The following is a 24,408-nucleotide window of genomic DNA, read 5'->3' as shown; positions in this document are numbered from 1 at the left end:
TTCACTCCTTCCTTTTGTATCCACTTAGTCTAGTTTGTCAGCTGCAAAAATAACTAGCAAACAGATACCTTGCCACAGATTTTAAAGAATATATAAGAAACTGCAGCCCAGACTCCTTTAAAAAGGTAACTGATGAAAAAACAAAATATTTGATATGAAAAGCAGATGTAGATTTGTTTTAACAAAAGAATATCATCTTGGCACAGTTGTTTTTAGTGTTTTTTTAATGTTTAATCAAAATGAAAGCCATTCTCTTTCTCTAACTTCATCCTAAGCATTTGGTAGCCACAGATGCTTCCCTGGAAACATCTTAAATTCAGAAAGTCACTCCTGCAGTCGAAAAGAAAGACGAGCAATTTGTTCTAGCCTCAAACAATGACTCTTTGACCTCAGACCCAGCTGTTCATGAGAAAGACTATATCTCATTCTGGAGCTGGAAATATTATTTCTGTAATGAACAATATTTAATGAACAATGCTGTGCTCGGAGGTGTTTGTATCTTTCCAGAATTATATGAATTTGTCTTGCTTTGTTCAAAGTCCCAGCTTATTTCTGAATTAAGTTTACCAGGATTTGGAGTCGCTCCTATAGCTGTCCCTTTAGCGGTAGATTCATTTGTACTTAAAAGTGTGTAATCTTTTCCTGTTTTATGACGAGCTCTGTGATTGGCGGCTGCACTGATCAGGCTGATCTTTTTCTGGTCATTTGGCCAGAAAAATGGTGACCAGCATCCAAAGAAATCCTGTCCATACAGAATGTTTAAACTCTGGCATCTTCCTTGTTGTCTTGAAAGAGACCCCTGACTGGAACTCTGGATAGCTGTTCCCCTTCCAGTTAGACAGCACTAGGTCAGGTGGACCAATAGTCTGACTCTGCAGAAAGAAGCTTCATATGTCCCTAATCCTAATTTTAAAAGAAGGGAGATTGCCAAATAGATTCTAAATATTAAATACCATTCTGTTAAACCCAGTAGCTCTTTTATAACGGGAAAGACTGCATGTTATAATATGACATATTGTTGGGTGTTTCCATTTCTTTTTTTATGTTTAGTTTTTGTACAATATGTGCTTATAGATATTTCTGATATTTTTATTTTAATATTTGTGGAGAAAATTATCATTCCAGATGCTTATAGGAGTTAAAGGGTGTGTACTGTTCATATTTACCAACTTCTGCATTATTTTGGCCAAACAATGTTCTGAATGCACGAGAGCTATAAATATGTAGACAATTGGGGTTATTATAGAAACTGGACCTATGACCACCTACCATTGGGAGCCAGTTGACATTCACTTGAGCCCAAGTGCAATGGCCAAGAGACGCTGAGAATTTGCTTTGTCATGCTGTTTGAGAGATTTCTGAAGTTATTGTCCAAAAAAGTGTTTTTTTCCAGGCTCAGAATAGTATTAATCATGTGTGCCGTTCAGTTACAGTGGATGGCATTGCAGATAAGAAAATGTTATTTCTGCTGCCAGGTTGTACTAGTTGCTTCTCCTTTTCAGTTTGACATGCTTTTTACAAGGTTTACCCACTGATATGTTAACTACTGGTTGCTTTGTTTTTAACACTATTTCATTAGGTGGTTCTTCAAAACAACACTGCTTTAATTACTATTTTGAGTTCAGGCAAGGTGGGGTGAGAATGTTTTAAACAAAAATTAAAGGGTTATGTCTGAAATTGGTAGATAAATTATTCATCTCTTTATCCCCAGTGCCCCTTGTTATTTCAGTTGAAAGACCTCTCTAATTTTATACCAGGACTACATGGTAGAAAGCACTTATATATCACAAATTACTTTGTGTACGGATAGTAGAAGACATCTGAGACAGAGCTAATCAAACATCTTTCAAACAAATTTGTGTATTCTTAAAAACTTCTGTAAGAAAAGGATCTATTTATAACTCTTGGCATATATGTATATATGTAGTCCCATTTCCAGTCTTTGTTGAGTTCCTATAAAGAAATATTTGCCTTGAGCCAAGTTGAGCAATGTGATTTGATCGTTCTTTGTTTTTTCTGTTTATAGGTTTGTGTGAATATGATGTATTTCATTCCTGTACAGATGCAGATAAGCTTAATGTTTATATGAATGGTTCTAGGAAGAATGCCGCTGTGTTGAAGTTGAACAAATGTTTCTGCCTTGCAGGACCTTTGTTAAGCTCTCAGTATTATCTACTTGCAACCTGCAATTTTGTATAAAGGCTTTGTTGAGCTTCTTGGTTTATCATTCTCTTAGGAGTTCTCCAGAAGATTTGAGTGGGAACGTAGTGGACATGGGATATTAGCAAGTAATATACACTGCCACATTATCTGGAGGAAGGAACTGTTAAAGTGAAAAATGACATGTTACATACAATTCTTGTTTGATAAGACTAGGCAGTACAAATAAATTTTAGTTTTCTGTGACTTGAATACCTCCGTCTCTTGTTCTCTTCCATTGTCCTGTCTCCCATCTCTGTCTCTTCTTTTCGGGAGCCATGTTCCTTGGACCTATTTTTTCAGTCATTGCCCTTTTGTCTCTAGCTTTCTTCCTCTAGTCCATTATTTCTAGAATTTAATATCTATTTGCCATCAAATAAACACTAGATATAGAAACAATTATGTCATTTCCCCAAGGGTCTACAATTATGAGAGACAGTGGAGGAAAGAGACTAAGGGTTGATAATTAGTAGTGTTGGAATATGACAAAATACTGAGTCAGACCTTAGATTGACTGGTTCTCTGAGATCTTTGGTAAAGGAATTCATCAGCATTGCTCTTCTTGGCACCTTATGCATGCAGTGAATGTACTCCACAATGAGGTATACGTTACGTACTAAAACTAGAATAGTTTTGGATAATAAAGAATACAGTACCTTGAATTTAGTGGGAGAAACATGCCTCAAGAATACATTGAATTCAGTGTGAGAAACATGCCTCAGCTAGACACAGTAGATTTCTGTATAACACTTAAGGAAAGCTTCAACAAGAAAAATCTGCTGCTACATATCAGAATAACTGACACAAGAAAGTAGGGGAAATTTTGTAATGAAGAACATAACTTTTTAATTTTTAAATTACGTTTATCATTTTTATCTCAAATACAAAAAAAATAAAAAAGGAAAAAGAAGAAGAGTGAAAATACAGACTACATTAGAAGCTAGAGCATATAAAAACCTGAATTTTAAATTGATATGAATTGGGCCACCAAAGGATGCATTATAGACTCCAGCAAAGCCTTTGACTACGTATGTGGATCATGAGAAACTACGGGATGTTTTTTAAAAAGCAACTGGGAAAAAAAGGATGTTCCTCAGCACTTCCTTGTCCTGATGCATAAATTGTATTGTGGACAAGAAGCTATCATTAGGACAGAATATATAGAGGAAAATATGGTTCCCTATATAGACAAGGGTGCATTTTATGCCCTAATTTGTTCAACCTGTATGCAGAGTATATCACATGGAAAGCCAGACTAGATTCAGATGAAGGAGGAGTGAAAATTGGTGAAAGGAACATCAATACGTTAAGATATACATATGACATTATCTTATTGACAGAAAGCAGCATTGGGTTGAAACAATGTCTGATGAATGTAAAATTAGAAAGTGTGAAAGCAAGACTGCAGTTGAACATTAAGAAGACCAAAATCATGGCTATAGAAGAACTATGCAACTTAAATGTGGACAATGGAAAAAAATGATATAGGTTATAGATTTTGTATATTTTGGTTCAGTCATCAATCCAAATGGAGACTGCAGCCAAGAGATCAGAAGAAAGCTGAGGCTTGAAAGGGCAGCAATAAAGGAACTGGAAAAGATCTTTAGTGTAAGGATGTGTCACTGGAAATGAAGACCAAGATAATCCATACTATCATTTTTCTACTCGCCATGTGTTAGTGTGAATGCTGGACAGTAAGGAAAGCTGACAGGAAAAAAATGATTCATTTGAAATGTGGTTCTGATTGAGAGCTTTGTGGATATCCTGGACTGCAAGAAAGATGAATATGTGGGTCCTAGATCAAATCATCTGGAGGGAGAAATATTGAACCTAAGGCGGTCCAGCTTTGGGCACATCATGAGAAAACAGGATTCTCTGGAAAAGGCAATGATGATAGAAAAATTTTTTAAGGCAGCAGGAAAAGAGGGAGACCAAATATGAGATGGTAATTCCATCAGGAGGCCATAGGTTTGAGTTTGCCCAAGTTGAGCAGAGCTGTTAAAGACAGGACATTTTTGAAGATCGTTCATTCATGGAAGTCGCCATATATTGGAGGCGACTTGACAGCTTATAACAACAACAACCAGCAACAAGGAAGGAACCAGAATATGAAAAAAAGCAATTATTTACCAAAGCTTTATTGGGCTATTCTGTTAATTTAATTTGTCAATGTTTGATGTATCATCATCTGAGAGCAGAAGTGAATCCAGGTATCCCCAAAATATTGCTCCCGGTGACTCAAGTGAAGACAACTGGCACTGAATAAACCAACTATAAATGTTAAGTCAATCACTGTTTTAGTCAACCTTTTATTAGTGTGAAATGTTACTACTATAAAGCATGACTTCTAGATCTGAGCAAGTTCACCAGTTACTGGCTTTTATTTTATTCAATTCCATTTACATATTTATTAGATCTTGCAATTCTGGTTTAGTTTGTTTTCAGTGCCTTCACTATAGATTTTAGATCGATTTTAGAAATATATTATGTAAATACTAGTTATTATTTTAAAGTAGTGTCACAAAGGTGGCTAGATGATTATAATGTTACCTTGCAAAGATTTATCCCTGTAAAGCTTTGTACCTGTATGTATATGTATGTACAGAAAACCAAGTTAAACTTGAAACCTTTTTGGGGGAAGGATAGTTTGTGTTTCAGTCACAGCGCCCTGGAACAGATATCAGTAAATAGTGAATAGAAAGATAAGGGCTTGCTGGTCACTTTATCAAGCAAGCTTCCATGACATCAAAAAAGAACAAGAACTACAACTCCAAACAAACTTCCCAGGAGGTAGGAAGAACAATGAGTGAGACACCAGTCATGAATATCTCTTAATCAGACTTGCCTATGGTATAAATTACATATTGACATGGAAATCACTCTGGAGGTCTGAGGAGGAATCAGCTGAGGTGTTTTTTTTTTCTTAAATAGTGTATGGATATAAAATTTCTCCAGAAAACTGGATAGACCCCTTAGCATTTTGTCTTGTACTTTCTTTCCTCTTGGCAAGGTAGAACCCTCCACAAGAATTAGCCATCTCCAAAGCTGCAAGCAAGCAACGATTGGTTGAAAAGGAGTAGGCAGATACACCATGAAGATGTCATATAACACCTTGTCAGTCTTACAGAATCTTCTAAAAAGAGACCCACGATTGCCATACATTCATTCTTGGCCTGAGTCTGCTTGCTGTCACCATCTCTTCCTGAAGCTCCTTGTTTCTTATTCTTGGAGGTGTCCTGCTGAATTTAATAAAAACCTGAAGTCAGACCTACCTGACATAATTTTCTCAGCCCTTCCTACAGTTTTTAGCCTGGAGAATGTAAGAGTATTTTCCATGTGTAATGTTCCCCCTTTCTTTGGGTTTGTGTGGCTTAGGGAAAGAGTCTCTCTTTCCTTGCCTTTCTTCTTGTTACAACCAGTTTACTTAGTCACAACCCTTGCTAGGTCCTGGAATTTGAACATAGCTTCCTATAGCTTACCAAGGCCTGTGTTTAGATGCACTACCGGTGTGATTCAAATATCACTTAGAGGTGCGTTTCTCAAAAAATGTATGAGTTCCTACTTGTTCCCTGAGGCAACAGTGCAATGTAATATCTTACAGTGCCAACTGCTGTATGTAGTGCAGTGCTCTTCTATTGTGATACTATTAATTAGTTTCTGGTAAGAAATCAACCCTGAATGGTCACTGGAAGGACAGATCCTGAAGCTGAGGCTTCAATACTTTGACCATCTCATGAGAAGAGAAAACCCCCTGGAAAAGACCCTGATGTTGGGAAAGAGTGAAGGCAAGAGGAGAAGGGGACAACCGAGGATGAGATGATTGGACAGTGTCTGTGAAGCAACCAACATGAATTTGACCCAACTCCGGGAGGCAGTGGAAGACAGGAGGGCCTGGCGTGCTCTGGTCCATGGGGCCACGAAGAGTAGGACACGACTTAATGACTAAACTACAACAACGGTTGTCAGTACAGGATACTTCGGGACAACAAGAAAAACAACAGTGGACTAGTGGAGGCCTACAGTAAGTGCACGCTCCACACACAGTATATGACCCTCTGTAAGAAGATGGCTTTGCTGTGCAAAATGTTCCTCACCCATCTCCATATCACTAGAGCTTCTGTTGCTCCTAAATGAGAACTGTAAAGCAGTGGAAAGAAGGGCTGAAGCAGCCATTGGTGCACTTGTCCTTTTACAGTTGCAGATAAATTTTCTTAGACAGATCTGTCAAGAGAGTGCTTGAGGGAGGAAGCATGTGGCAGACTTTAAAAAGGAAAAGAAAAGGCAGGCACGCTGTGGGTTACCAGTTTTGTATCACATCCTCCATACTGTTGTGGACACCAGCCGATAGGTGTCTTTCAACTGCTTGCAGCCTCAGTCCACTCTGCATGCTCAGACTGAAATCCTGCTGTTAGATTATGTTGTGATTCTGTTGAATTTGTTTTAATTGGTATTATTACAGTACTTGATTTCTCAATATAGTTTACTCAATGTATGTTGCATTCTGCTTGAAAACTTTCAAGAGAATTTAATAACAGTCATTTGGAATGTTTAAAACAGATTTGTGTTCTTTGCTTATATACCAGGCACTGCTTAAATCAGACACAGTGGATGAACTCCTGTTGCTTTGGATAGTAAGTTGCACTAGAGTATGTCCATTGAATTAGTGGGGATTTGATGAGTCAACACCTCCATAAGTTCCACTGATTATGAAACTAATTAATTATGCTAAAGTAAGTCATCACTAGAGTAGGCCCATTTGGATCAACATAATTTGTAGAGAAGTTGACTCACCAAATCCCCACTGGTACAATGGGCCTGTGTTTATTGCAACTTGCTATACTAAGCAACAGGATCTCATCCTCTGTAGCAAAAGTGCTTTTGGGGTATAGTGGGGCAGAGACTTGCATTTTCTGTGGAACTCAGTAATAGAACTGCTACTTTGAAAAATGAAAACTAGAGCACTTGCAGTAATTTAAGCAAAGGTAATGCTGAATTAAATTCTCAAAATAATATGCTTATAAAGAAGCTTTATTTACTTATTCTCTGCTTATTAAAAGAAAAGTTTATATGGATCCATTGTTGGCTTTGTGTCTCTGAAGAAACTGTTTATGCTCATGTAAGATTGGGCATCTGATTTTCACCAATGACCTCTATCAGTTGTAGTCCTATATACTGAAAGACATATTGTTCTGGAGAGTTCTCCAAGAGTCTGGAATAGTTTTATGGGAAATAGGGTGCTGTAGTGTGGGGGAAGATCAATATTAGTAAATTGTTTACAGTGTGATCTTTTTATTTTCACTATATCATCTTACAGATCCTTAATAGATTCTTAAGTTGAATTATGGGAGGTCATCTGGGGTAAGAAAACTGTGGTTTTGATACTTGCCAAATCAGAAAATTGTTTTATTACACAACCTGTTCTGTGATATTAGCTTTGCCAAACCTTTTATGTAACTGACTACCTTTGAAATGTTGGTATAAAATACATAGATTATTAAAAAGCAGTTCAGCTTTGTTAAATCAAGAAACTTGCGTTTCTAATGACAGAGATCTTTTCCCCTTTAATAGACCCAGAATTCTATCCCTTGTAGATTACAGATGCCACTAATCCGTATGAATCTCTGTGTCTTGCTTTAGTTCAAAATAATCTTCTGTGAAGTGATTTAGCAAATAATCTAAGAAAAGGTATTTTCATCTATAGCAGTGGTGTGTCCATTATATATGTAGCTGGATTGACTGACTGACTGTTTGACTGATTGAGTATTATTTATTACAATTATATCCCACTTTTGCACTGAATGTGGGTTACAGTTTTTTAAAAAAGAATAAAAAGAGATAAAACCACATTAATTTTTTCAAAAAAAAAATCTTAAAATCAAGTAAACTCTATTGTAAAACCAATAAAATCAAGCAAACACATTAGAAACATGAAAATCGGCAAAGTGTACAGTTAGAAACAACACAGTAGGACAGGTTCAATGTCAAATGCCAGTCTAAAAAGATGTGGTTTTACTTCTCAAATCAATCAGATTGAAAGTAGATTACAGCTCTGAAAGGAGTGCATTCCTCAGTCTGGAAACCACACAGGGAAAGGCCCTTTCCCATGTCCTTTTTCGGTCGGCCTCTTAAACTGATTACATTTCTAAACGGGCCTATCCTAAAGATCTCAGTATCTGGGGAGGTCCATAAGGAGACAGTCAGTCCTTTAGATAGCCAGGACCCAAGCCATTTAGGGCGTTGAAGGTTAAAATCAACACATGCATTGGGCCTGATAGACAACTGGAAACCAGTGCATGTCTTGTAGTATCAGAATCATATGATCACAATTCTGTGCACCAATTAGCAACCTAGCTGCTGCGTATTGCAGTAATTGAAGATCCCAGACTTTTTTCAAGGGTCATCCCACTCATCCCACACTGAGCACATTGCAGTAGTCAAGGCATGTATGATAGCTGCTAAGTCAAATCAACTCAGTAAAAGTTGTAGGCGACACACTAAGCAAAGTTGTACAAAGGTACTCCTCATCACTGCTGCCACTTGAAATCCAGTACAGTGAAGAGTAAACGAACTCCGAAGAATACGAAACTGAGATGTTCTGACAGAATGCAGCCTTTTCTAAAACAGGTTGCATCCTAACTCCTGAACCTGGCTTTCTACTGAAAAACAGCAGCACCTCTGCCTTGTCAGGATTTAGTTTCAGCTTTTTCATTCTCATTCAGCCCATTATTGAACTCAAGCAGCGTTCAGTGGTCTTGACTGCTGTCATTGTGTTGGGTTTAAGGAGCAATAGAGCCAGGTGTCATCAGCTTACTTGGTGGCACTGAGCTCCAAATGACCTCTCTCAGTGTTCTCGTATAAATGTTAAATAATATACAGAATAAGGGATGGCAAAGGCCAAAGTCTATATATTGAACATTGCTCCTCCAACATCTCTTTTTACATCCTTTCCGACAGAAAGGATTGGAACCACTGTAATAGTGGGCCCCAATATCCAACCTTACAAAGCAGTCTAAGAGGATACATTGCTCAGTGATTTACTGAGTGCTGCTGTAAGGTACAGGAAAACTGAGAAGGTTTTGCTCCTCTTATCCAATTCCTGACATAGATCATCCACCAAGGAGACCAAAGTAGTCCCATATCTCAAGGAAAAAGCCAAATGAAATGCAGTTAGACTGCCATTTCAATCTCTTTCAGTCAGCACCACGACTGTTTTGGATGATGGAAGTTATATTCCAGCAACATTTGGAAGATCACAGGTTCTTGGACCTTGCTGGATTGGTAGACTTAGTAAGTCATTATTAGCAAATGATTTTATTAATACAAAGGTCTCTGAGTGTTTCTCCTGCTTCTACTACTCTGCCCTCCTTTCAATTTCTTCCATGACCTGAGTGTTAAATTCAGTTTTGATACTTTACTGTGAGACTGGAGCAGAAAACTGGAGCCTGCCTACAGCATACAGTGGTGCCTCGCATAACGTTTGCTTCGTTTAACGTTTTTTTCGCTTAACGTTTATTTTTTCAGAGTCAGATTGTGGTTTGTATAACGTTTTTCCCTATGGGCAATTTTCACATAGCGATTTTGGGACCATGCTTCGCTTAACGTTTTTGGTTTTAGGTCCCCTGCTTCACTTAACGATGTTCATTTTTTCAATTACAAAAGTGTCTTAACATGTTGAAAAACGGTTTTAAATGCTTGGAATCGTTAGTGCACCTTCTAAAATGTGTGCATACTTAATTTGGCGTTGATCTGACTTTTCGTTAATTTTTTGTGAATTTTTTTCTCCCCCATAGGAAACAATGGAGCTGTCAGATTTTGACAGCTGTCAAAAGTTGGGGGGAAAAATTCACCATAAATTAACGAAAAGTCAGATCAAAGCCAAATTAACTTTTGCATCCGTTTTAGAGGGTGCAGAAGCTAATCCAAGCATTTAAAACCATTTTTGACCCTTTTATGACACACTTAAATTTGCAAAAATTGACTTCGCAAAGCCATTGAAATGTATTGAGTCGGCTTCAATACATTCCAATGGAGGAAACATTGTATCGTTTAACAATGTTTCCTATGGGTTTTTTTGCTTAAGGACGGCAATCCATGCCTATTGGAACGGATTAACCGGTTTCCAATGCATTCCTATGAGAAATGGTGTTTCGCATAAAGTTTTTTTCGCATAAGGTTTTTTTTTTTGAACCAATTAAAAACGTTATGCGAGGCACCACTGTAATTAGTTTTGGTCTTCTCCTCTGCCTCACCCGCTGTCCTGAAGACATCAGGAGATGAATATAGGTGCAGCCCTCAATCTCTTTGGTGTCTACTGAGCTTTTCTGTGTAAATAATAATATTGGTGCTTTCATAGGCCTTTCACTTCCAGAGTTAAATCCCTTTTTTCAGTGAGCTGAAGCTCAAAGATAACATTGTTTGGGAGGAGGCTAATAAATGATGTCATGCCCCCTTAAAGACCTACAGTACCCTGTATTTGGGATAATTTTTTTGTGAACTTCATCTCACTTCATCAGTCTATTTTGAGTCTAGCCTCCACTGGCCAAGGATATCTGCTGCAATATTGCCGCTATTAGGTAACCTTAGCCAGTATTTAGGGTGGGAGTGAGCAGGACCATCAGTTAGGCCCGAATGCTAACTTTACCTTTGCATGTTAACATTTTGATAGTTGGAAATGAATCACTGTGCTCTGAAAGGCAGTATTTTTGTTCTGTGTTTTCTATGTTTTCAAAAAACATGACTTACAAGACTCTGTGCCACAGGTTCAGTCAGCTTAGATTTGTACTTTTAAAAGAAAGTTGGAGTTTCTTGTAGGTAAGCTGTATCCAGTGACAGGTACTGTACATACACAGAATTAGAATCAGCCTGTTATATTGAGGGCTTGCTATCCAAATGGAAATGGCAGAAAGAAATATAAGTTACACATACAGTGGTGCCCCGCTTGACGACGATAAATCTGTTCCAGGAAAATCGCTGTTAAGCAAAATCGTCGTCAAGAAAAAAAAATTGAATGCATTGAAAACCAGTTAATGCGTTCCAGTGGGGAAAATACCTCATCGTCCAACGAAGATCCTCCATAGGGGAAGCCATTTTCGATCGCTGTCTTGTGAAAATAGGTCCGGAAAACAGCAGGGAGCCATTTTGCGAACCACTGATCAGCTGTTTTTAATCGTCGTCTTGCGAACAGTTGGTTTGAGAAACAGGGACCTAATCATCGTAAAGTGAAAAAACCCCATAGGAAAAAATCACAAAAAACTCATCGTCAAGCAGGGTCGTCATCAAGCAGGGTCGTCGTCAAACAGGGCACCACTCTAATCATTAGATGTAGATGTGTATTGTCTCATTGATGCTAAAATATAAGATAGGGTAGGAAATACCCTGAAAACTCATTCTCATTGCCTACCTGGGGCGGGGGGAGGGGGGAAAGTCCTGAAAACACATGGAGATCACCAAACTTTTTTCCTCTCTCCTCTGATTGAAGGTATAAATTAGGAGTCATGATATAATTCTTGTAGTTGAAGAAGAACAGTATCTTCTTGCAAAATGGGGCACAGTTCTAAAGTTTTCACTTTCTAGTGAAGTACACAGTATTAATATTAGGAGAAAATACAGATTTTTTTAAAAAAATCTGAGGTATAAAAAAGTGTAGTTGTGACATACGAGGGGGTGCTGATACGTATTGAGCCTTTCCCAGAAAAAAATGAGCTAGGAAGCTATAAGTTGCAGGGTTTATTGGCCAATTTGTCTATATTCAGTGGCGCAAAAATCAATTACCTATGATTTTAACTTATCTTTCATGTTCAGGTCCAAAGTGAACATGGCAGCACCTCCAGAAAAGTTCAGTGTGGGAGAGCATAGAACCATAATCAAGTTCCTGTTTCTCCAAGGGAAAGGTGCAAAGCAGATCCATGATGAAATGTCACAAACTATGGGTGACTGTGGCCCCTCATGTGCAACAGTAGAGCCTTATGTGCATACCCATGCCCCTGTCATCCATTTTATACTGCATGTGAGCAGCTGAATGCCTGGGCAGGGCTAAACAGTGTTTGTTAATTTTATGGCCTTCATCCTATGGTGTCATTGTGTTTATAAAATGGCTACGTACTGTTAGCAGAAAATGAAGAGGTGTAATTCCCCCCCCCCCAATATATGCCATCAATATTAGCTAGCTCTTAAAGGTGAAGAATCTCTCTGGAGCAGATTTTGAGATGGCTACACAGAAGGAGGAAAGAGGGAGAAAGTCCTGTTGTACTTCTACTAGTGCAGCACTGAATTTGAGACTGTAGTTTTATTCTTCTCATGCTATTGCTCTACTATTGTTTTTCCCCCACAGTCAAATTATGAATGTTATTAAGGTTTCAAAAAAGAAACCCCACTTCTTACCTAACAGTCTGCTTATTTTATTTATAGTAGGACAGAAGCTTAGTTCAATAAATTTTAGTCAATCGTATCTTTTCGCTCTTTGAGTCATCGGTTTGAATTTGCATGCATTTGAATTAAAAGCAGCATTTCTGAAGCAAAAAGTCTTCTTGGTTTTATACAGTGCATGTATCTGTCAAAGCAACTATCAACTTAGAAGTTGATTCCTCCTGTGTAAGAGAGAACAAACTGCTGAATAGCTCAGTGGTTTAGGCATCTGTCTGTAGAGCCAGAGGTTGGGAATTTGATTCCCCCCTGTGCCTCCTTGACAGGGGCTGGGTTCGATGAACCATAGGGTCCCTTCCAGCTTTGCAGTTCTAAGAGGATGATCATCATCATCATTAATGCATTCTTTGAGATAGACCTTGCCATCTGTAGATTTTAACAGTGTTTTAAAAAAAAGAAAAATAGAAGTGCATGCTCTGATTTGAAATTGCTATTCAATTACTGGGGCTTGTGTTTTAGTTATCAGAAGAGTTCTTGATCAGTGACTAATGTTATTGTCGCCCCAATTTATGATAGTTAGCTAGCACAAGTCACAGGTGAAAATGGATTTCTTTTCTCCCTTGTCTGAAACACAGCATTTAGCGTTTAAGTGATTGGGGTGAATCCAAAGAACTATGATCAGAGAAGAATAGCCACTTGCAGTGTTCTGAGAAGTTTGCGTATGCATGGGTGGAAAAGCTTTCACAGTTTAGGTAGTACCGTTCATACAGTAGTATGGTGGTGCCCCACAAGACGAATGTAATTCGTTCCGCAAGAATCGCTGTCTTGCAAAAAAATCGTCTTGTGAGGTTCCCTATGGGAATCTTGCAAGACGAATGAAATTTATTCATCTTGCGAGGCATCAGTCTCGGGGGGGGGGGGGAACCGTATTGCGAAGCATGGCCATAGAAGAAACTGTCTTGCGAGGCACCATAGTGATCGCAAAAACCAATTGTCTTGCGTGTTTTTTGTCCCACGAGGCAATCGTCTTGCGAGGCACCGCTGTATTAACTTTTAGGGTTAGTTGTAAAACAGCTTTTCTGGGAGCAGAAAATACCCCACACACACACACACACACTTCTGTCCACATCTTTGGTTCCAAACCACTATTCTTGTACCTTAATTGAAACATTTATGTGCAATTATTTTTCTTCATAGGCAGCTAACAAGTAAATGCACAAAACATGCTGCTGAGATATTCAAATTGTTGCATTTTCTTTTGTCCCTTAGGAACTGAATCCTGCCCCTGCAGACTGTTAGCATGTTCTGTGTCTGAAATTGTGACATAAAACTGTGGCATGAAATAATGCCTAGATGGTTGATTACACCCCAATTCATTGTTCTCTGAATGTTTATAATACATCAAACTATTGTTGCTTTTACAGATTACCTTTCTCAAGGAATAGATCTTTCTGGAATAGAAGTAATTGAAAACGACCTACTTTTTATTGCAAGAGCTCGGCTTGAGGTTGAAAACCAGGCGAAACGGTTGCTTGAACAAGGAATAGAGACCCAGGTAAAATATGATTTTCTTTCTCTCAAAATCAGATGAATAGGTGAATATAAGTCTACTCATGTGCAAACAGATGGACAGGTATGGGAGGTGGTGGTTAACATTGCAATATTCAGTCAGTTATGCTTCCCTAGATTACACTGGATCACAACTTGAAAACCTTACACTAACCTCAGACCGGGAAGCTCAATGCAGTATGCTTATCGCTGCACATATGCTTCCAATAAAATAATGGGCTATCAAATATGTGTTTTATTTAGCTCTAGTATATTCTTTGTGAGGAGGAAGTGTTGGCAAAAGTTTTTCCCCTCCCACCACTCTGATCTGAAATCCAGAGCATTAGTGGTTATGTTAGTTGAGGTAGGAGGACAACTGAATCTAATCTGTCTTCACGTCTTCTCCCTAACAGGTGATTGATGTCTCAGCAGAGCATTTCCTAGCCCTCTAGAGCAGTTTTTATTATGTGCATGGGAGGTTTTGCAAGAGGGTTAATCACCACCTTCCTATTTCCACTAGCACTAACCATAATATAATTTTATGTAATTTAGTGTAAATTTTGTCTATGGTATTTTATATTATTATTATATGGATAACAATCATTTTATTGTCTTTTTTCCTTTGTAACAGTCAGGATGGTTTTGTGGGGTTTTTTGGGGGGGGGACTTTGTAATGAATACTCCTAATTGTGCCCGCATTTCAGAAAATGTCTTATTCTAGTTTGACACTCTCACTCTTATGAAAGTAGATCAATTCATGCAGTCTTACTTTTTGGTTCTGGAATAATAGATTTTAGATTATGTTGTGATTCTATTGAATTTGTTTAATTGGTATTATTACTTTATTTCTCAATATAGTTTACTCAATGTATGTTGCAGTCTGCTTGAAAACTTTCAAGGGAATTTAATTACAGTCGTTTGGAATGTTTAAAACAGATTTCTGTTCTTTGCTTATACCAGGCACTGCTTAAAAATCAGACACAGTGGATGAACTCTTGTTGCTTTGGATAGTAAGTTGCAACTAGAGTAACCCAGTGGATCAGTGGGGATTTGGTGTGTCAGCTCTCCCATAAGTTCTTGCCTACTTAAGGTGTGACTTACTATACTGAACAACAGGATTTGAACCAATTTGTACTATAATATATCTGATATTAGAAGAAGGCCAATCGCAATGTGTTTAGCTTTTCTCCTTGTTAAATTCTGTTGCTATGGAGAATATTCTGATTTATTTCAGACCTGCATTTTGGATTTACTTTTTGTCTTTTGGCTGTGACTACATCTTGTATCATGGACATAAGAGAAGAGATTCTGAAGTAGAAAAACTAATCAAATCACTGGAAGTGATAACCTGTAAATTGAGGAGCGAAGTGGCATGTGTTACTTACATTCTTACAGCCCACATACTGAGCCCACAACTTTCCTTGCACCCATGATACTGGTAACTCCATTCTGATGTCATACAACACACAGCTAAAACTGGAGTCAAGACAATTAAGTGGGATTATTTTTTTAAAAATTGTTTTCTGGGCAGGTTCACACCACTATGGATTTGATTTTTTGATTATGATTTGGATAAATTTGGATTTGCAAGACACGTAATTTGCATTTGTTCTAATATCCTAAAGGTTTCCCCAGCCATCCCCTCAACCCCTCCCTCCACTGTGCATGTACATAACAGTGGCTACCCAATAGGTAGTTATCTGAAGTATTTATTCTTGTTACTGTCCTTTTCATGTATCAAGTCTGACCTTTAACAGTTTTTCTCTCCCTCTAATAAATGCTGAAGTGCAGCTGACAAGTGAAACACTGGAAAATTAATCTGGCTTTATTTAATCAAATCAAATCAGTCAAATCAATCAAATAAATTTATTGTCATTGTAAGTATATACATAGTATACACATACAATGAAATTCACACAGACACCCATATTTGAGCAATTGACAGCCCGGTTGACGGTACATAAAAATACAGTGGTGCCTTGCTTAACGATTGCCTCGTTTAGCGATTAATTCGCATAACGATGTGTTTTTTTAGAAAATAATATGCATCGTATAACGATGTTTCCTATGGGCGATTTTCGCTTAGCGAAGTTTGGGACCATGCTTCGCATAACGAATGCGATTTTAGGTCCCCTGCTTCACTTAACGATGTTTTTTTTTCAATTAAAAAAGTGTCTTAGAAGGGTCAAAAACGGTTCTAAATGCTTGGATTCGTTAGAGGACCCCTTAAGTCATGTGCAAACCTGATTTGGCTTTGATCTGACTTTTCGTTAATTTTTTGTGAATTTTTTTTTTTTGGCCCATAGGAACCAATGGACCTGTCAAAATCTGACAGCTCCATGCTTTCCTATGGGGGAGAAAACAATTTACAAAAAATTAACAAAAGTTCAGATCAAAGCCAAATCAGCTTTGCACACAACTTAGGGGGTCCTCTAACGAACCCAAGAATTTAGAACAGTTGCTGAGTCTTCATTAATTTTTTGTGAATTTTTTCTTCCCCCATAGGAAATAATGGAGCTGTCAGATTTTGACAGCTGTCAAAAGTTGGAGGAAAAAAATTCACCATTAATTAACGAAAAGTCAGATCAAAGCCAAATTAACTTTTGCATCCGTTTTAGAGGGTGCAGAAGCTAATCCAAGCATTTAAAACCATTTTTGACCCTTTTATAACACACTTAATTTTGCAAAAATTGACTTCGCAAAGCCATTGAAATGTATTGAGTCAGCTACAATACATTCCAATGGAGGAAACATTGTATCGTTTAACGATGTTTCCTATGGGTTTTTTCGCTTAAGGACGGCAATCCGTTCCAATTGGAACGGATTAACCGGTTTCCAATGCATTCCTATGGAAAATGATGTTTCGCATAACGATGTTTCGCATAACGTTTTTTTTTGAACCAATTAAAATCGTTATGCGAGGCACCACTGTAATCAAGAAATTATTAGTGTTTATGCCTGCTGTGTATGGCCAGTGACTTGTTTCGAATCAACACGATTATTTGGAAGACTTTTATTAGTCTTTTATTATATCTCCAGTGAAATGAAGATAGTAGTATCATGATGAAATTATGCTGGGTTTGTTTCCCTGGTTTTCTGACTTAAACAAGAGTATGTGATTTAGGAGGCTGTTCCTTGCTTACTGTTATGTGCAGGCAAGTTGGAACTGACTTAAAGCAACCCTAATAGGGCTTTCAAGGTAAGTGAGTTATTTAAGCAGTGGTTTTATCAGTCCCAGTCCCCCAGTGAATTTCCATGGCTGAGTGTGGATTTAAGCTCTGGCCTTCGAAGTTGTAGTCCGTCATTCTATCCATTGCACTACACCGTGAACCATTACTCTAGTCCGGAGAAACGTGCAAACAATTTAGAGCTGTGGTGCAGATGGTTTAGTAGAAAGAAAAGTGGCAGATATTGGATCCTTTCCCCCAGTCATTAGGTGGTGCTTTCAAGTTACAGAATGGCTGTTTTAAAAATGCAAATAATGTTGGTGTGCAAATTTTGGTAACACAGAACTGGTGACAATGAAAAGTAACTAAGCAGAGTTTCATGCTATCTTTACTTTTATAAAAGGATGCTTTTCCACGTTTGCTGTGTTTTTTGATGTTGTTGTCTGTTTCATAGTGACCTGATTTTCAAAGGAACATTAAAAAGCAAAGCGTGCTGCTTATATACCGCCCCATAGAACTTCAAGCACTCTCTGGGCGGTTTACAAATTAATTATGCAGGCAACACATTGCCCCCCCCCCAGCAAGCTGGGTACTCATTTTACCGACCTCAGAAGGATAGAAGGCTAAGTCAACCTCGAGCCGCTACCTGGGATTGAACCCCAGGTCGTGAGCACAGTTTTGGCTGCAGTACAGCGGTTTAAACACTGTGCTACGAGGCATTAAGGAAATTAAAAGTTTCATTAAGGAAATTAAAAGTGAATTTTGTGTGATAATGGGAAAAATGCTAGCGAGGTCTTACTTCTCCTTTCCACACAATTTATAGAGGAACTCTAGAGCCAGAATAATTTCAGTGGTATGTGAAATTAGTGTTTTTATGTGTAAGACAGCATTTGCTATTATTACAAATAATAATATAAATAATTTGCTCTTAATTGTGAATAACTATAGTATGACACTGCAATATCTACGACTGATATCTGGCATTTAAAAGAAAAGACAAAACTGGGTTTGGTGGGGTTTTTTGTCTTGTGCAATATGTAAATGCTCATAAAATGTGATCTAGCAAAGCAATTAGATTTTCATTCTAGGCTCACTCTGACTAATCAACTTGTTGCTCTAACTCTTGTAGTGCCTTTATTAAATTCACAGGCTTTAAATGTTTCAATTTTCAGACTTTTGTAATACAGTCCACCCCATCTCCCATTTATTAGTCTGAAATCTTGGTCAAAGGCTGAACCACAAAATGTGTATTTAACTTTCCTTCACATCATTAGCAATCAATAGAATGGCAGAATTCAACTCCAATTCAGCATTATAAAAGCTGATGTGCACCAGACTGGCATTTGGCCTGTTAACAATAGAGCACTTTTCTATCCTTGTAACATTGTGGCTATTGTGCTGCTTTCTTTTTATCATACAATAGGAGTCTCTTAATTTGGACCCACTGCTAAGTTCCTTATTGTCCTCCATTGAATAATAGGACTTTTAATAAAGTCTGAGAAGACTTAGATTCAAATAACTTGTGCGGTTGAATTGTGACCCAAGGAAGAAAATGGGACTTAACACCCATCATTATTGCACTCTTTGTTTAAAAGATGCAGAGGTCACAGCACTGCACCTTTTAAAACACCTGGTTAAATACAGTACCACTTAACTCCTTGACACTATCAGAGGCATTAACAACAGTTTGCGCATTAAGCAACTGTTTATATATAACTTATTCTTATTTGACAAACCATTCCCAAGGGGATAGCTTTAATCAAACAACTGTCTTAGGCGCATAACCAAAGTTTTGTTGTTGTTACCTGCTTCAAATTGCCTCCAACTTGTGGCAACCCTATTGAGCTATCTCCAGTATGTCCTGTCCTCAGCAGCCATATTCAGCTCTTGTAAACTCAAGTCTGTGGTTTCCTTAAGGGAGTCGATCCATCTTGTATTTGAGCTTCCTTTTTTCCTGCTGCCTTCAATCTTTCCAAGATTTATTATATTTTCCAGAGAATCTTGCTTTCTCATGATGTGCCCAAGGCATGACAACCTCACTTTTACCTCCAGAGATAGTTCAGACTTGATTTGATCTAAGTCCTGCTTGTTCATCTTTCTGGCAATCCTGAGTGTCTGCAAAGCTAATCATTTTTTTTCCCTGTCAGTTTTCTTTACTGACCAGCTTTCGCTCCCATACATACTGATCAAGAATACAAGAGTGCAGATGATCTTGGTCTTGGTTTCCAGTAGCACCTCCTTACACTTACCTGATGATCTTTTCTAATTCCTTCATTAGAGCCCTTTCAAATCTCAACCTTCTTCTGATTCCTTGGTTGCACTCTCCACTTGGATTGCTGATTGAACCAATGTATACACATCTTTCACTGTTTAAATTTCTTCATTGTCCACATTAAAGTTGTGTGGTTCTTCTGTAGATTTCTGTATTTTTAATGTTCAGCTACAGTCATGCTTTGACACTTTCTTTGTTCACTTTCATGAGAAGTCATTTCAAATCATTGCTGCTTTCTGCCAGTAAAATTGTGTTATCTTCGTATCTTATACTATCTATGTTTCTTCCACCCATTTTCATTCCACCTTCTTCTGAGTCTTATCTGGCTTTCTGTATTTGTTCTGTGTACAGATTGAACAGATTAGGGAATAAAATGCACCCTTGTCTGACAACTTAGCCTATGGGAAACCATTCTGTTTCTCCATATTCTCTCCTAATGGTAGCTTCTTGTCCACAATACGATTTATGCATCAGTACAAGCAAGTGCTGCGATATATCCAGGGGTTATTTTTAGTTGTTAGTTTTTTTCAGAACAGCCCATAGTTTCTCATGATCCACACAAAGGCCTTGCTGTAGTCTATAAAGCATAGACCATTCTTCTCCTGAAATGCATGGCTGTGTTTCAGTAGCCAGCAGATATTTGCATCTCAAGTGCCTGTTCCTTCAGGCATTGCTCACTCCATATAAGTGGACGGTTCCACTTGGGTGACTCTGCTAGGACTCTAGGCTCATAATGGAGTCTGGCCTCTTGACGGCATTGCTCTCAGTTTCACTGGCACACTCCAACCCCTTCACCACATTCAAGAAGGATAAAACAGATTTTTGCATAGTGTAAATTAGGTGTATCTGGTGAATGTATCTTAAGCCAGTTATTCAAACCTTCTGAAAGGGGTCTGTGTTACAATTTAGTCTTGTTAGTGCAGGATTGTTTCCTATATGGCCTATTATTTTTACTAAATTGTGGAACTTCCATAAGAAAAACAAGAAGAAAAAAGTATTGTGTTTTAGTTTTATACAAGGCTACCATGTGTAATTGTAGCCAAGCAGTCATGGGCATGTTTTATTAGTTACGGCAGCCATTCTCAACCTTGTTTTGGCCAGAGCCATAAACACAATATGAAAGAAATACAGGCCAGATCAAGATTGTATAAGTTGCATAATGAACCTTATAAGATGGTGTGTGAAGAATTGTTTCCAGTCTGTGGCCCTCTTCAAATGTGCCAGGGCCCCCCAGGGCTGAGCTACAGTTTGCATCTTTGTTTTTCTCTTGTGAGAATGGGGGAGAGATGTAGGGGCAGATCTACATGAAATGAAAAATTCCAGAGTCCCTAATCTTGGAGAGGCCCCAGAAGAAACTTTTGTTCACTTAAAAAAAAAGAAAGATTGGTGATTTGTCGTGAAACAACCCCTTTGAAGAAGATATGAATGAGCTTTATTACAGTCACTGACCAGCAGGTATATCCAATGTATAACATATAATACAATGAAAAGTAGCATAAGATAGCAATAATAATATCACATGTAAACAATCTGTTACAATATAACTAAATCAGATGGCGCGTCCTTAGTTTCACTGGACTGAGGAGTTCAGTAAATAAATTCATAAATTTGGAGAAGATAGCAGTGGTTACCCAGATCTCATTGCTGATTGTGAAGGGCCCCTCATAACAGCTCAAGCTTCAAGGCCCCCAAAATGTGGGTCCACCAGTGAAGAGATGAATGTGGGGCATCTGGTTTGGTTAGACTTTTTTCTTTTGTTTCAGGAAGGGAGGTTTGGCTAGAACATTTTGGCCCAATGTAAAGTTAGGCCAACAAAAGCTTGTCAGGCATTGTGCCCAGGCTACCAGCATTGTGCAGTTAGATTGCACAGTCAAATTGCATAGCTCCTTTTTTGCCCAATGTATGGCCTTCATGTGGAAGTGCTTTGTGAAGAGCACTTCCTCCCTGCTGCAGTTTTCCGTAGCACTGCTTCAGCTTCACTTTGCACATGTGAAACTTCACCACACAGTTCCAGCCATTGTTTCTTATCTCTGCCTCAGAGAAAAAGATAATCTGTAGAACATACATACTGTAGTTGTTGTTTTTCATGAAATGCATATCCATATCCCTGTTCTATGGGAAATGGCAAATACTACCCCAGTAATGTCCAGTATTTGACACTTTATTAGATACAAATTAGTGACAAAATATGGCAGGGGTGGTATCTACAGAATTGCTCTGAACAGTTTGATTCTGTGTCAACATATTTTATTATTGATACATGTTTAATTGTCTTTAACATAATAACGTATTGTGTTTTTAACTGGTTTGTCTTTTAATAATTTGTGAGTCACCTTGGATTCCATAATTGGGAGAATTCTGGCATAGAAAACAAACAAACAAAATAAAACAAAGGCAACACTGTATAGAAAGAAATAAAAGTTTGTGCATTTTTGTATAACTTTCTTTTAGATGATGCTGTACCATTCTTCCTTCATCTTTTTTGCACACAAACTGGACTAGGATGTCAGTCAGACAGAACTGGAAAATGGAAACTGCAAAGTGGTGCAGGGCAGATAAAATTTAGATTGCTTTATTTTCTGTCCACTACTTTATCCCTTATGACTTCAGCTCCCATGCATGGTAACATGCTGTTCCAATTAAAATTTTTTCAGAAATGTTTGTTTTTACAAAAATCTGAGTGAAGCTGATGTTAGTTCATACACTTATTTTATAGTTTGCCCATTTGCTCCAGTTTTGTAATTATTGTTATGAAGAATATTGATAGCTTTTATTGTCTTAAAATAACTTAATTTTATGTAAAATCTGGCAACTATAATTTGTTGTGTACCTTCATTTAACACAATCTTTTATTTTAGATAGAGAGGTGCTTGTGTACTGCACTTCACCTATAGCAGATGAGTTGAACATTCTGTTGTGCTTTGCTTTCAGAGTGAATGATCATGTGAACAGTCAGCGTGCAATGGCAACACTGTTAAGTTATACTATAGGCTAGTTGGAACAGAGGAATGTTCTTGGTTCCCCACAGGATGGGTTGCATACACTCACAAAGCTAATCATGTGTAATAACAAAAATGAAAAGCCCACAGCTGTGGCTGTTTCCAAAACCATATCTTTGTCATGATCCGAACTGTGTTGATTCCCATTCATTTCAGCGAAAATTGATGTCAAAAAAGTATACTTAGGATCCTGACCATGTTGTTTTGCAAAGAGCTTTAATAATATTGTTCATACAGCTTAACTAGACATTGTGAGGATTGTTAGTTGCTATTATAATCTGAAATTCTTCAAACTTTCATCCTGATGAAAGCGAGAGGCTGTGCATGGGCATTAAAAACTAGACTGACATTATGTACTGAAATATCTTTCTTTCCGAACTAGGGTTTAAAATAAACCACAAATTTCTCCGCAGTGTAATCAGCTGATAGTGATATAACCTAGAATATCTTTTCTGTTTCCATAGGAACAGATGATAGAATGTTTGAGTCTTGAAGTGTAGATAGAATGGATTTCAGGGAATCTTGCTTATCAACTTCTGTGTACTGGAAACAAAACAAAAAAAGTTCCAGATCAAACTAGATGTTTGTTAATGATTTGAATTAATATCTGCAGGAGGTGGACTAAATGTGGCCATCTACCCATTACAAAAAAAGAGGACAAACCAAGACACATGATTGCATAAGTTAGTATTCATATGTATAGGTGTAAACTTCAACATTATTGTAATACATATACACATATGGCACATCTCATCATAGTGGGAAAACCTGTTACAAAGTGGTGTAGTTTAACTGTGCAAAGTTGATGGGAAAGTTCAGGACCCTTGCCCTTCCTTCCTTCCTTCCTCCTTTCTTCCTTCCCTCCCTCCCTCCCTCCCTCCCTCCTTCCTTCCTTCCTTCCTTCCTTCCTTCCTTCCTTCCTTCCTTCCTTCCTTCCTTCCTTCCTTCTGATTACTCATCTTTCAGTCAAACGTAACCCTTCACCAGAGGACTTTCCTCTCTAATGTGGGACAGACGAGCGGTGGATGAGAGTGTGTGCAATTTCATATTCATGTTTTAAACTTTAGACATTTTTCTTTCCCTGTCCTGTTTTTGTCAAGCATTCTTTAATTTTAGTTAGTGAGGGACAGAGTTTCATAAGGTAAATTTTGTTCTCATTTATGACTTGCTTTTTAATATTAACATGTGTTGCTTGTAGATGTGCAAATCTTTACAAATTAGCATAGATTTCAGCATAGATATTGCCCCATTGTACTGTATTTTAAACACTATGGGAATTGTAGTTCAATGGTATTTTACTAGAGGAACTGAGCAAACCGAACAGTATTATTTGAAGGATTTACCCCTTCCCTTTGGAAAATCAAATTAATTAGGAGAGATTGGAAGCAATTACTAGTATAATTTTTTAATTGGCCCTCTCCCTGACTCTTCACCATGGATCTGTCAAAATTCTAGACTAAAATCACAGTTGTCATATTTTATGCTGATTCCATTTACTTTTGTGGAGATAATTGAATGTTTCATGTATAAAGCAAGTAAGGATATCGTCTGAGAATAACTAAGTCTTTTGGCAACTTGGTTGAAACAAGTTTGGGTCGTGGTATGGATATTGCTGTGAGTCAGAGTTAACTTAACGGCACATGATTACCTTTGCTTTCCTAATGCATACTTGGGCTTGTACTCCAGTGGCTTTATTACAACTTAGTTCACTATAATTTCGTAGCACTGGTCTTCCTTCTGAACAGGCTCAACATTCTTAACTGTCTAGTGTAGTGGCGGCAAACCTTTTTGGGCTTGCGTGCCCAAACTGAAAAACAAAAACAAAACTTAGCGGTCGGTATATCACCGCGGTGGAACCGGA

General features: G+C 37.9%; 1 protein-coding gene across 2 annotated transcripts in view; it reads left to right on the top strand.

Moving 5' to 3' along the window:
• The window catches only part of COG5 (component of oligomeric golgi complex 5), a 224,059-nt gene that overhangs the window by 88,747 nt on the left and 110,904 nt on the right, over positions 1-24,408 (top strand). For both annotated transcript variants that reach the window (XM_020813076.3, XM_078394349.1), the window contains exon 7: positions 13,986-14,116. In XM_020813076.3, the coding sequence (XP_020668735.3) occupies positions 13,986-14,116 (131 nt within the window). The remainder of the gene's footprint in view (positions 1-13,985; positions 14,117-24,408) is intronic.

This window comes from Pogona vitticeps, chromosome 5 (genome assembly GCF_051106095.1).
Source record: "Pogona vitticeps strain Pit_001003342236 chromosome 5, PviZW2.1, whole genome shotgun sequence".
NCBI lineage: Eukaryota > Metazoa > Chordata > Lepidosauria > Squamata > Agamidae > Pogona > Pogona vitticeps.
This window is presented reverse-complemented; position numbering and strand designations above follow the sequence as displayed.